Raw genomic sequence first — 14705 nt, forward strand, 5'->3', positions numbered from 1 at the left:
TCCTGAACAGTGCTCGACCTCAACAAAACACTTAATTTATTATTAATGCTTTATATCACAAGACATAATAATAAAATTGGTTGATGCAAAAATGTTGCATCCATTACCAAGAGTTAATTGGATAAATTGAGGTTTGAGTAATATATTACGCGTTGAGAGTAATTGTAATTAACGAGTGTTTAATAAGAGAACATTTTTAACTGTAAAAAGTTATTTTTATAATGGATAGAAGCATTTGATCTACTTTTATTTAATAGATTAATATTTTGATAAATAAAACTCATACTGGATATAATTTGTTTTATTTTTGGTAACGATCAGATTATTTATTGTAGGAGTAATCGTTATTCATTAATAGCACTATTAAATATCGTACAAAGGTAACTCTTATACATCATATAGGGTCATTTTTGGAAGAGGTTATAACAGTACTTATATATATTGAATATAGGAATTATATTTTTTATGGTATAATTTTAGAAACAGAATATTATATTCTAACACATTAAAACGTACTAGACAGGTAAAGCATGGGTAATTTTTCATTTTTTATTCTTTTTATAAACGGTTATTGATATATTATTTTAATACATAGCACCTAATTAATGTATATTGAATACTATTTACATGGTAAACTAATATTTGTTGAGATATAAATAATATTTCATACAAATAAAATTAATATGATCATTTTTCGGGTTGTGTAAATAAAATTTATATTATTATAGACAAGTTTGTATCGACACAAAAATATGAAATAATATTAATATAGCCATGTTAAATATAAATGCTCAGAATTTTGATCATTTCGTATATAAGCTTAGTATATAAACTATGTACAATTTATTTCTAGTTATTATCACCTTACACGCTGTTACCAACATGAACAAAAACATTTAATACAAATAATCTTAAATATATTTTACTGATTAAAAATGCTAAAGCTTTAAAGCTGAACCAATAGGCCATTTGACGTCATGATTTAAAACATTTTTAATTTGAAATCATACAACTAGCTGAGTATTTAAGAGTATTTAAGATGATCTTATGCGGTGGGGAAATATCCCGCTGAGGTCGGACCAACATGTAAAAAAAACCACATTCTGTAGTGAGGTAAATAAACTCGGTTCATAATATGGTTTTAAATTTGGTGTTGGTTCATTTTGGTATTAAAGTTTTAAATTGACGTCAATGAGAATAGAATTATCTCATATAACAAATAAGTTTACAACATATTTAGTAATATATAAAACATACATTTTATGACAACGACATTATTATCTGTACAAATGTTTATGTAACGTAACGTACATTTGTACGTCATGTTCCAATTGAAATGAATTTGTTACAATCGCACCTCCTAAGGTATATAGACAACTTGATAATTGGATGCATACATTATAGTCAGTACTGAGGGTAATTTATTCTTAATTTCGTTGACATGAGCTTAAATTTCTTAGTAAAATAATATATTTTTAATGTGTTTATTAACATAAAAAGTATTGTTTGGAAGATCATACATATTAAATTCCGTATAGTTTATTTAACAAAAGCATAAAAGATTGAGACCATATAGCAAAAAGTTTGATGAAAATTTATAATTTGGTCACGGACGCCAAAAATGTAACAAAAACTATGATCATCAAATAGACGTCAAAAGAATTTGTGATTAAATGATCAGAAAAATCTTTCTGTATAGCAATACGAATATTTTAATTACTGCTATGCTAATAATCGGTATAAGTAAATTTAACATAATTTTATGCTAAGAATTTGAGTACATTTACTAGTGTAATGATATAAGCATCTGACAGAACGCCTATCGCGTTGTTAGCAGTCACGATGAGCTTACCATCGTTGGAGTACCATTTGTTAGCACGATCTGGGACTCGATTACTTTTCTTTTCTTTGTCTTCAAAGTCATCGTCATATACTTCTGTGCCGTATTCATCGTCCGAAGTCGTTCTTTCATCAGTGTATTGATATATGTGTCTGTCGTTTCCTGGTATTTCTATTGAACGTCAGAATTAAGAGAATTATTTATAATAATGAGGTTACTGATGAACAGAATATCGGTTATATGAATATTTATGATGTATAAAGAAAATTTATGTCGGTAAATTGGAATTTATGATATTTTCGTACCGTATAATCGGATTTTGCTTTCAACGTCGCCAAGAGAATTTTTCGCTACACATATGTAACTTCCCAGGTCCTCTCGTCTGATGTTCTTGATAGTCATGGACATCTCAGCTTCGAACATCGACTTTTGTCTGACAGTCATCTCGTGGTGTTCAGATGGTATTATCAGCTCACCTGCGATACAATTTATTACTTAAAGCATTTGCTTCCAAATCCAATATTAGAATTTCATCTTTTCTCCGTCAAGTTTTATGAAAAATGTAAAAACTTTGGGCAGACACCTAGAGTTTTATATCCGCTTTATAATTTGTTTTGGTATTATTTCTGATACTCCGCCAAGTTAATCATAATCTTTTTAGCGTTTGATTTACTTAAATTATGCTTGTTTGAATTAAAAATTATCTTAATTATTGAAAAAATACAGAACATGACATAATATGACATGATTTAATTTGTAATGCTTTTATTATTACTACACAATTAGGCACAATACGAAAAGAAATGTTTTAAAACGGGGCAATATCAACACAAAATAATGCAAAGATTACAATGCGATAATATAAGCATGGCACTCTAATGGAGTTCTCTTTGTTTCCTTTAGGCGCGAGGGTGCTGAAATTGAGAAAAATATGCTAAATTGGAGTTAAAAGAAATGTCCCGGAATGTTTTGCTATTCGAGGCATCTGTTTTACAATATGCTTATTTTAAGAATGGCTAGGGAAATGACATATTTTTATATAATTTTATATATTTAAATAATCACAAGTTTTTAAGAAAAAACATTTAGCCAAATTTATTAGTTTGTTTTTTATACTATCTGTATTTTTATATATGATATATTTTCACTGTTTGCGTACAAAAACGTGTCATTTATAGGAAATTAACATGATCTCCGCAACTTTTTAAATAATTTATTATAAATAGTACTAAATTTCAAGTAACATCCTAAGTATTGCAGCAATGACAAACGAATAAAATAGTTTTATTTGTGTTGTTTCACATATTATTTTAATGATAACACTGTATGTATTAAATTTAAATTTTTAATCCTTTAAAATAGCTTTTCTTATTAAATAAATACAATAAATGACGGACGGACAAATGACGCAACCATGTCAATATTTGAACTCTAAAACAAACTTTTATAGAACAAAATTTCATTGACACAACAAACACTTCAAAAACAAATTGTAAATGACTTACCATGAATCAGAAGTTACTAAAGGGTACAGTTTAGTTTTGCATACGACTAATTGGTTTACAGAGTCTCATCAAACATTTTTTATCCGACTACCTTAGATTTGCATTTTCGGATTTGTGTTTTATAAATTCCTTCTATAGTCTGAATGTTGTTGTTTATTCGATAAAAATGTTATGTTTAAATATCGGCTAAATAGATTGAATATTAAAAAATTAAATTTAGCAAATTATAACTTCGCAAAGAAGACAGTAATTTATAAGGTGAACTTGTTGAATAATTAATAATAGTAATATAAATTTAAACTAGTTATCTATAACAAGAGTTTTTTTAAATAAAAAGTATGTCTATAAAATAATATATGTAAATTCATATATATAATAAAAATTTACGACTTTTCCATATTAAAAAACAAAGTGGATAAGGATTTTTGGGTAAAGTATAAATATTTACCGGGATCTTTGACCCAGTAGTTGATGGATTTTGGCGACGATTCGACGTAGCATTCGAGGGTAACGTCGGTGCCGAGCGGCGCACCAACCAACTGATTTGGCACTTGGATCACTGGATGAACTGGAAATGAATTTGAATTAATATGAAAACCTACTACTACCTACCTACCTACTAACCTACTTTGGTTAAAATATTTAAAAAAGTGTGATCAAAAGACCTGATAAGAAAATATTTAAAACTTTAATAAAATTATATTAATAAGATGTCCTTGTAGAGAACCTAAGATTGCTATAGTTAATTTTACATTAATTATGCCTTGAACCAGGATTATTATTAAATACCTGAGTATTTTATTAAAACTAATCATCCTTATAAGGCCAACATATTTTGCAATTTCAAGACGACACGACAGCGTAAGAAAAGCTTTGTCAATAATGTTAATAAATACATAAAACAACACTTTTCTTCCCCTCGTCGTTATATTCATCGACTTTTATGTGACTCTGTGTTAATAGCCCATTATTATGATCTCTAATAAAATATCAACTTACAATGTACACTTATGTGCATCCGCTTACTCACTGTGGGCGGCACTCCATTACCGGCTATACATAAGTATGTGCCCATTTCGGAACGCGATATCTTGGTCAACTTTAATACCTCACCTTGGTATGTAAGCACTGCAAACAATAGAGTACTATTATCCGGAGGTTTTCCTGAGAACTCACTTGTTACAAACAAATTAGTGCCAATAAATTGCAATCGATGCGTGGCTTTGGTATTACATACCATAATAGGCCATAATTTATAAGGCAGTGAAAGCTTGTTTGGAAAATTATTAAGTCTTTTTTTTATTGTAACGTTATCAGCATTTACACAGTCGCTAAATATAGTTTTATTATATTCAGGAAATTGATAATTAATTAATTCGAAGTGTTATGTTTTACTATCTGATTTTCACTTATAATGAATATATTACTATATATACATATATATAAACATGCATTAAATTATAAGGAATCTGACACAATGTTTACACTTACAAACGGAATGCACCTGTATGATTGTTTACATTAATTTGATCCAGAAACAACCGAGACGGGTACAAATTCTAATCTAGGAAACGTTCTAGGTATAATAACGTATTAAATTTCAATTCAATAAAACTTGAAATTCCTCTAAGACAGAACTTTACAAGATTTTTAATGCTGAGTTTTTTTCATTAAAGATGGTAAAACCCCCCTTTTATAATAGTTAGTGCATTATGTATGAATGCAGAAAAGTTATGAATCATTTATTAGAATGAAATAAAAAGTAGAGATTTCTTTGTGGCTCTGGAACTTGTGAGAGAAAGTGAATTTAACTGATAGGAATTTCTACTGATCTGTATAAAGCGTTTTAACATACAATGCGACCTAGGAGACTATTCAGGCCGGAACTATACTAATTACGACAACCTTTAAACAATACTGGACGCGAAACTCATCCCGAGAATAGTCGCCGCAGCTCATTGTACCACCACAAATGCGGTCACACAGACGTTCGTATTATTATACATATTCAGAAAAACAATGCCGTCCTTGCGCTATTCAGATAAACTAAGACAAATGAAATATTTTTCCTGCAGCACGCCCGGCTGTAGTTTGAGGTCACCAAGTTTCACTGCATTTTCCAATTACCCTGCTAGATGATTTATTAAAAAAGTAAGACCGCCCCGTGGTAAATGAAACTATTTAATGCTTAGCTTATATTATGAAGTACCCCCAGCTTATTTGTTCGGAGACTTGTAGATAAATAAGGGGCATCATGTTAGCAATTACCCTAATTTCGTATTATTTAGAATGAGAGTAAAAAATATTAATATATTATAGTATTATATTAACACTGTCAGAATAAACCTATAACTGTAGTAAGATTGTATTGTATGTGAAAAGAAAAAAAATTGTTGTTTATCGTTGATATTATCAGTAACTGCCACAATCACCTTTTATGAACAATTTGTGTAGAAATATGAATGTTACTTAATAACGTTGAAGGAAATTATATTCCGGTAATTAGGTAAGCCGGCAAATAATTCGGTCTTTCAGGAAATTCTAAGGAACCAAATCCAATATTGTATCAACGTTTACTGTTAGAACGTTGTTAATTGTTTTGACAATTCATAGCTTATTTGTTCACTGGTGTATAGAGTGTTACGTTTTGCGTTAATACTCTATAAACATGACATATAAACAATTAATATAATATACTTAAATACAAAAACATTACACATTAGCGGTAGATAAATATTTTCAATGGCTTTAAATAATTTCTGTTCTATTTACATATATATGTGGAGTTATAAAATAACAATTTAAGTTATTTTGTGTACTTTAGTATTTAAGTTTCACTTTTATTACAGTAAGGGTTAGGGTATCATAAATCATAGGATTAGAGCTTTGGGCATTTTGGGCATACTGTGTACAGATGTGGGCTGAAATGTGCAAGATGTTTTGTGAATCGTTGAAATAAGTAAAATTGTTAAAAGATAAGATTGCGTGGGCATGGAATGTGTATTGTTCTTATACTTAAGAACAATGTGTATTGTTTTTATACATAAGTCAGTTCGAGCGGGTTGAGACCCAGGTAGAAAAATAAGGTACTTGTACTTAGAGTTAAGTTAGTAAGTTCTAGCCGAGACTTGACGTAAGGCGGATCATCTCTTGCGACGCCTATGAATAAATAAACATCTATATAATAACCATTGACCTGTGATTTCATAAACAAGATATACTAAATCCTATATCTTACAAGTATCAATCCAACATCCTACCGATACTACATATATTTGAGTAATAAAAGGTTCAAATATGTAGACTAGACAGTTTAGAAATTGTAATTAATATCTAGTAATCTTATTATAGCATAAATATTAATATCTGTGTACACCCAAATAGTTATCGTGTTATCAATGAAAATCCTTTTGGGCTTGGAAATTTTCATCCAAATAGATAGAAAACATAAAATTAAGTTAGTTTGTAACAGATTACTATAGACATATATACAGTAATTGTATTATTTTATAACGGCTATTTCAACGATGACTTGATATTTGACTATTTCTAACGACCATTATGTTGAAACTAAATTAGTCAAATAAATTGTCCATTACACAGTAAATTTTGCTTAATCACCATGGTCGGATTCGGTCAGCAACAAGAAGTGCAAATGGCAAAAAAAAAGTTATATCAAAATAAATATTGTGTTTGGGAAATATGTCGCATACTTACCTCAATTTTCTCTTACCATACCCGTTCTATCAAAAAGACTATTTGTTATTTGTTGGATCAACCTGAGACCACTAACTGACTCACTAAGTGGTTGACCAACAGTCGTAAAATTATTATTTTTTTAAGTCACAAATGTTTTTAAATATGACACAAATCTCGTTGGTTATCAAAGCCAATATAAACCATCCTTTAGTAAAATTGAGCTTGATTCATGCACCATAGTCATGAATAATTGGATATTTCCAATGCGCTCCACATGAGATGCCGGGGCTGACATTTGAAATATACCATACTATGGTATTCATAGTTATTTCTAATGAATAAAAAGTTTCTATGCTTTTTTACACACACTATATTTTTTTCTATTTAATAAAATACCATTCATATATAATATCATCGAATGTTTTACCTTTTGTCTTTGCCCCAGTAGCGTCCCTCACGACTATTTCTTGGCCATCTTCGCGTTTCCACATTACTCTCGGCGGGGGGATCCCCCTTGCTCTACAGGAGACACGTGCCGTCCCACCTTCAGGCACCATCGTATCTCCAGAAGTTTCTTCCGGTATAAAGTCAGGGGGTATAACTACTTCGAGATAGCCCATCTTAAAATATTTTAACGCGGTTATTATTATTTAATGAAACGATAACAAGTACAGCTAAACAAAATAATCTTCATAAGCCATAATTTAACATTACTTTTAAATAAAGTGCGAGGTATAATAAAATATATCAAGCGTTTTATTAAGAATTACAGTGATAAGCAAAAATAACTATAGCTGACTCCAGTTTATAATTAAAATTTTAGGTATAGCATCACTATGTATTTTTATACTATGATTTGCTTATTAAAATATATAAAGTAATATCTTTTATTTAATTTTTTTTTCTTAAATTGCATTAAATCCGGAATAGAAGCTTTAATAATATTTAATTTTTAGACGGTTAATCTCTATTTTTAGTATAATATATAACAACTCTTGGATAAATAGTGCCGAAGGCTGATTGATTTACGAGCGGCTTTCTGAAAATGAATTATTTCGTACAGCTTTTCGGCTCAATAATCACATTTTAAATTAATTGAAACCTTTTCAGTTCTGCGCGCAATATATTAAAGCGTCGAATGTTAAATAGGCGAAAGGGGCAATTTGCTTTCGTTGTTGGTGTATGGAAACTTTATTATTGGGTTATTGGCATATTTTTTTCAATATTGTAATTCACCTTTTATTGAAATGATTGTAATACACTTAAATATTTAAACCACTACTGACGTACGTGGAGAAAATGTGTTAAAAATTAGTTTTTTGAAGTTTATTGTTTTTATTCAGTATTCAATTTAAAGCAATATTCCTCGTTATAAATATTCAATAATTATATATGTAATAGAAAATTTACCTGACTCTTCATAGGGTCGGTATTTATTTGGCACATATACTGGCCGCGGTCCTCTTCTTGCACGTTCTTTATGTGAAGATACCACGTTGAGTGGTCAGCGTGTGATACGGACACCCTGTGGTTGTGCGTGATTACGTGTTCGTGGATAGCCTGGATCGCTTTTGTGTCCGCTTTCACCCAGCCAACCTGAACAAAGCCGTTACATATACTAGCAACAAAGACCGCTTTGTAAAGTGATTTGAGGCTATTGTACGTTTTTCAGTACCTCAGATTATGGTTTAGATGAGGCTAGCGGCAAGAACGATGTAAATAAATTTACTCATTTTGCATCCAAATTTATGTTTATAAATTTTCTGGTCTTTAATGATAAGCGTGATAATGTATATTGATTCCATTTAATTTAATTGCTTTAATCGAGACAATGGTCATTCGTTAAACCAATTAATTGCATACCATAATTAATTAATTCCAACGTCGTGCAGGCTTTGACTTTGTGTATTGAGTCTAGATAACTAAAATGAACTATTAATACTATAAGGGAGCTATTACTGACATGCTTATTGAGATCAATATCACTAAAATAATGCTCTCAAAGTAAACTAAACGTTGTAATAGATTTTAATTATATATTTTTGTTTATGAATCAGATAATTCCTCAATAAATTACTATTCCTAAAGAAATTTCAATCAAATCAACAGTACTTTATAAATATGTATTTAGATTTAAAGTATCTTTGAGCTTATACGCGAATTAAAATATAAATAGAATATATAAAATGAAAAACTTATCGATACATATAACATTCGAACTTGCAACCTTTTATCTCCATTCCAGTATTTCTTACGAAAGTGCTATTCCATAATTTCTAAATTTGTGTCCAAGAGGAAACAAACAAAGATGTTCTAATAGATGGCGTCTTTTTCTCAATATGACTGTTAATTATACAGTATACTTAATTCATTGACTCGAAGCAGGGTCCGATAGCTTAATAGGTTTTTTAACTACAACGCGATATGTTAAAGATTGCCGGTTTGACTCCTGCTCGTGTCGTTGAATCTTTCACCCCGTATTTTCTGCTACTATTTAATACTTTTTTGAATAATAAGTGAGCCTAGGTATAATTTATTTAAATTGTAAGTTATTACTATTATAAATAAATTCTATCGCTCTTTTGGAAACGGAACCCTTAGTCAAAACAATATCTCTCAGTAATGATATTTATAATAATAAAAATATAATTATTACTGCCAATTAGAACGCTTAACAATGTGTTTTAATTGCAGTGAACATTGATAATTGAAACATTTACAAACAAAATTGATATAATAAATATACAGAAAGCTATTGGGTTTAGTTTTAAAATAGGAACGATACATTTTGCTTAACGCGTTTATTAAAAAATAACGATGTCGATTTTAATTAGTTAACAGACCAATGTAATTTAAAATGAATTGCTATTTTTTTTCTCAACATTTGTTTTATATGGGAAGTAATTATAATGAACATTATTTATATAACACCAGCAAATTGAAGCTCTTCTTTGATTTGAAAGCTGTGTTACTTCTAAAGTTTTCTGTTGGAAAAAATTTGGTTGTTGTTACATAAAGAAAAGAAACAACTGCTTATTTTGTAAAAATGTTCATATATAGATTTATATATTGTTTTATTAAAATGGTTTTCGCATACTATATGACATGAAACTATCACGGGCACTCTCATCTTGTCTGCCCATGATCACGGTTGCTGTGAAGGAACCGATACGTCGGGATAAGGAGATCTAAAACAATAAAATATCCGAAAAACTTGCTTTTATTTAAATTTATACACGAGAAAACCTTAAATATAATTATATCTGCATCATCCACAGTATAAATTGATAAAATTTTAATAAAGTAAGTTTTTTCTAAGTTAAGTTTTTGTTTAAGTTTTTATAAGCATGTTTTGTAATCTAAAAGTATTTTTTTCATAAAAAACAATAATAACCTCTTTGTTTGTAATTTGCGTACAGTGTAATTGATGTTTTTATGTGAAAGTAGACCTCATATGACGAAAAAACAATTTTGATTATTTTTTTCTGACTGAGTATTTAAGACAGAAAAATTTGGAATTCTATTTCTATTTAACCACGACAAATAGCAGAGCGAAGTAAAGACTTTACTTAAAACAATAATTACTATAACATTTATTATTGTTATCGAAAACTCATTGGAAAGAATTGATTAAAACCAAATCGTGATTTTATAAGCACTAACCAGACTTATTACAAGTATTGGGACTGAAAAATATATATGTTATTCTTATTTGTAGAGAAATATTTTCCAGTGAAACAGTTCATTTTTATTTTTATAGTTTTAAACCACGAAATTGAAAATAAATAAAACAACGAGTGTTTTTAATAGTAATATAATATTGATTGTATATATGGTTGTGTTGTATGTCTTTGAGATCGGATCGGTGAGGATCTCGAACTTAATTTTTGTATATATCACTAGATTTTGTAAATATATGATGCTGTACTATGATTTACTGTACAATGTACTGTACTGTATACTCTGTACTGGAAAATGATTTTTATTGTACATAAATGTTTAAATACAAGAGTTCCATAGTAAAGTTCTTAGTAAAATCTAGTTTATAGTAAAATCTAGTTTGCTGGTGATAAATTTTCTATCAATATATAGAGACAATACAATGGCATTAATACATAAATTATTGTTAGTACGTCATTAACGTTCGGTGTGATGAGATATGACGGTGTAAGCAAATACTGTTACTAACTACTGAACTAATTACAATAATTATTATTCAAGTACGAATTAACAAGAAATGTAGTTGACATTTTAATTGCGGTATTAATAATGCATAGGATTTTTGTTACTTTATAATACACTTTTTTGTGCAACAATTCGAAATTAAGGACAATTAAAAGTTATTGTGGCATTTCTATAATTATCTTCTTACCCTATAATTGCCTAAATTGACGACTATACACTTGAAGGTTGCGTCTCGCCCGATGGGAACTGTCAGATTGGTGATTGGCTCCCCGAACTCTGGCACCTCCACACCTCCTGATAACAGTAATTTATGTTTTTATACTTTAAGTATTATTACAAGTATAGTATACTTACAAAAAGTTTCGATAAATTTCGATAAAAAAAAATGTGACAAAAAAACTCAAAACCTAAGTTCTTTGTGTGTACTTAAACAACTTGTTTCAAATAAACACCAAAGTAGAGGGACACTTTAAATCAGTTGAAACAATGGCTTGAATCGTGTCTTAAGACTGACGAAACAGGAAGAGTTGTAAGTTTGTGGTTCGTTGCTTATCTGTTATATCACCACAAAGTTGCAAGCTTGATACTGTCAGGCGCAATGCAATCTGGAGCGGAGACCATGCAAAGTCAACTTACCACTTTAACTTTGACTTCGAATGCAACTGTGTAATAAATAAGTTAAATGACAGCATTTAAATAGCATTGGCGGACTGAAAAGGGATACCGGTTTTTCATACTTATAATATATCAAATAATTAATATATATATAACTACGTCGTTCAAACTAATTCTTTTTTTATTGAGACTACTTTGAATAAAATTATCATTTTAAATACAAGTACATATTTCGTAAACTAATTTATTCAAAATGTTTTACATTTAAGTTTATTGTTATTATGCATTTTAGCAAAACTTATAAAGAGCTGTGTGTAATAAAGCGGTAGTTGTTGCATTCAGTATTAATATATTTTTCTAAGGTGAGCTACTCCTAAGTATTTTATGGGTTAGTAGCCTTGCGGTATGACGGCATCTATGGCGGAGACATAACATTACCAAATGGTCTCGTTGAAGGTAGTAAAAACTGTCGTTTTGCAACAACGTCCACAATATCGTCACAGACTGGGGCGCAGTAAAATGTTTACAAAATATTATCTTACTTTTATTTAAGTTGCTGAGCTGGAATACTGCTTTGTATTACCGTCTTGACTGAATTCTTACCACAGAAATCATACTTTGTAAAATGCTTGAAGTTGTGAATTGTTTGATAAAGGGGTTTATTTATTGGGATACCGGATACAAGGGGAGAATTTATATGTTATTACCGGAGTTACATTTTTTGATTTACAAAAAAATATTTACAAGTTTGACAAAAATTGTTTGAATCTAAAAATTTTATTTTAAGTTTTAGTAGCTTTCAGTTTAGATTTCTGCTGATAGATTTTCTCACCTTACACAACTCTCCTTGTGCTGATTATTGATCTTAGGATTAGAGTTTCACCTTGTTTAACAATTTTATTTTAAGCTTATATTTTATTTTATATGCATTGTTAGACATCTAGATTTATATTAATAACGGTTCAGTGTATAAATCCGGATGTTCTGAAATAATAGTTATATTCTTAGTACATTACGGTCAATATGCTTTGTTACTAAAAAGTGGTAAGACAAGGATTCTTTTCCAGTGTAGAGTGTATTTAAATGTACAAACAGTTTTATATAAGCAAAATTATATTTTAATGAATAATGCAAGCAACGTAAATGTATCTATAAAAATATCATTTCTTATTTTAGCGCTGAATGTCTGCGATTTTCTGTTGTGTTCAGATTATTTTTAAATAAATTTGCACTTGTAGTTTAAGTCAAAACTTACTTTAAAAAAATACAAACTATGAACAAATTATCGCGTTTAGTTTTTACGGATTTTAACATGCCACTAAATACCTTTATCAAAAAGTTTCAAGTTAAAAATTTATATTCCTTTCAGAAAATTTAAAACACAAAGTATAAATAGGTGTTAGGTTTTTCCGGACTCGATGAAAGAAATGTTTTTGTTTTCTTTGGTAATAGTTTTATTCTTTTCGGCTTAACGTAACCAAATTAGACTAATGTTTCTAGAGGGCACGTAGACATGAATATGCCTATTAATAAGCAATGTTATTAATAAAACAAGTGTGAATGAATAAAACATTAATTTTGGTAAAATTTTATGTTTTGGAATATAGAGATTAACAAGAGTTAAAAATAATATACAATTTGAAAAATTGGGATATTATTATTAGTTTTAGCTTTCTATTTAATTATTACTTATAAAAATACTGTCAGTTGGTTTTAATGAAGGCATACATATAAGTATGTCGATCTATATAAGAACGCTTTATCAAAATAATGAAGGCTATTTAAATCCTGATCTTAATTAGAACCATTTATTAATAGAATCAAGCATCTTAAAATTAACGCAAAAAAAGTTAGTCCAGTGTCTGGATTAATATTAAATTTTTTCATTGGCGCAGTCTTATAAATGTTGAGTAAGTAATAATTGTAACCAATGCTAGTGCAATTAAAATATGGGAGTGACACAGTAACTGCACCAGTAAGTGGACCATAAAAAACATAAAGAACATGTTAGTATTGATAATTTAGTTCTATGTGTTATATATGAAAATGCTTTCTTTATTCTGTCCCGTTATGATCTACTTTACTGCGTTTTGATTTACGAAGTAACTATCATTTACGGGTTCTTTATTTTCACCAATTCTTGTTATATTACATGAAAATATTGATGTATAACATGTTTCGCGAGGAAAAACTTACCTTTTGTACTTTATCAAAATAATTTTATTGCCATTAAGATCGTTCTACTGACTATATAATAAAAAAATAAAAAAACAAAATCCTTTCACTTAGGGCTATAATAACTTGAGGTCTGGCAGTGTGGTCATGATAAACAGCAAAGATTCTTTTAATGTCAAAAATCCAACTTTTCGCTGATGAATTCCATGTAACGCTTAACGTTTGAGCGTACAAGGGACATGGGCTCTCTACTTTGTAGAATAGAATAGGGATATGGAAAATTCTAAGAAATTACTTGACATAGTCCCAGCATAAGGCATTTTCATTCTTCATTTTAGGATTAAAAAATATGAACTTAACCTTGGAATTTATCATGTAAATTTTGCACATCCGAACCTGTAACTTTTTCAGTGTGTGTGTAAAACAGCACAATGATCATTCTCCAAAAAATTTTAAAATAGGCTTCAATTTAGGGTATTCCAACATGAGGAAGGCACTGTCTTCAGTAAAAGATTTAGAAATTATAGATACCACCAAAGGAGATTGTAACTCTTGAAGTTACAATCTTCTTTTGTATAGTTACTTAACTTTTTAAAATCCCACTCTTGGTGATAATGGCTTGATGTAACTGAAACAACTCTTTAATATACTTAGACTTTACATTTATTTTCAACTTCTAAGCCAAA

The 14705-nt window shown here is 29.3% G+C and overlaps 1 protein-coding gene across 1 annotated transcript; it reads right to left on the minus strand.

Annotated features, from left to right (window-relative positions):
* Positions 1-286: 286 nt before the first annotated feature.
* Positions 287-14339, minus strand: LOC116779167 (lachesin-like). Its single transcript, XM_061529603.1, has 8 exons — positions 14315-14339; positions 11417-11523; positions 8455-8640; positions 7472-7664; positions 4345-4473; positions 3794-3913; positions 2146-2316; positions 287-2011 (listed from the first exon to the last, which is right to left on the minus strand). The coding sequence occupies exons 1-8, from the start codon at positions 14337-14339 to the stop codon at positions 1761-1763; spliced, it is 1182 nt and encodes a 393-aa protein (XP_061385587.1). The 3' UTR covers positions 287-1760.
* Positions 14340-14705: the final 366 nt, after the last annotated feature.

Source organism: Danaus plexippus, chromosome 6 (genome assembly GCF_018135715.1).
Source record: "Danaus plexippus chromosome 6, MEX_DaPlex, whole genome shotgun sequence".
Taxonomy (NCBI): domain Eukaryota; kingdom Metazoa; phylum Arthropoda; class Insecta; order Lepidoptera; family Nymphalidae; genus Danaus; species Danaus plexippus.

Excerpts from the sequence above, each read along its gene's own strand:
- LOC116779167 (XM_061529603.1), bottom strand. The coding sequence starts at position 14,339 with ATGCCTTATGCTGGGACTATGTCAA. Across the intron at positions 11,524-14,314 it reads TTATGCTGGGACTATGTCAA|GAGGTGTGGAGGTGCCAGAG; the intron begins GTAATTTCTTAG and ends TACTGTTATCAG. Across the intron at positions 3,914-4,344 it reads GATGCACATAAGTGTACATT|TTCATCCAGTGATCCAAGTG; the intron begins GTAAGTTGATAT and ends ATTCATTTCCAG.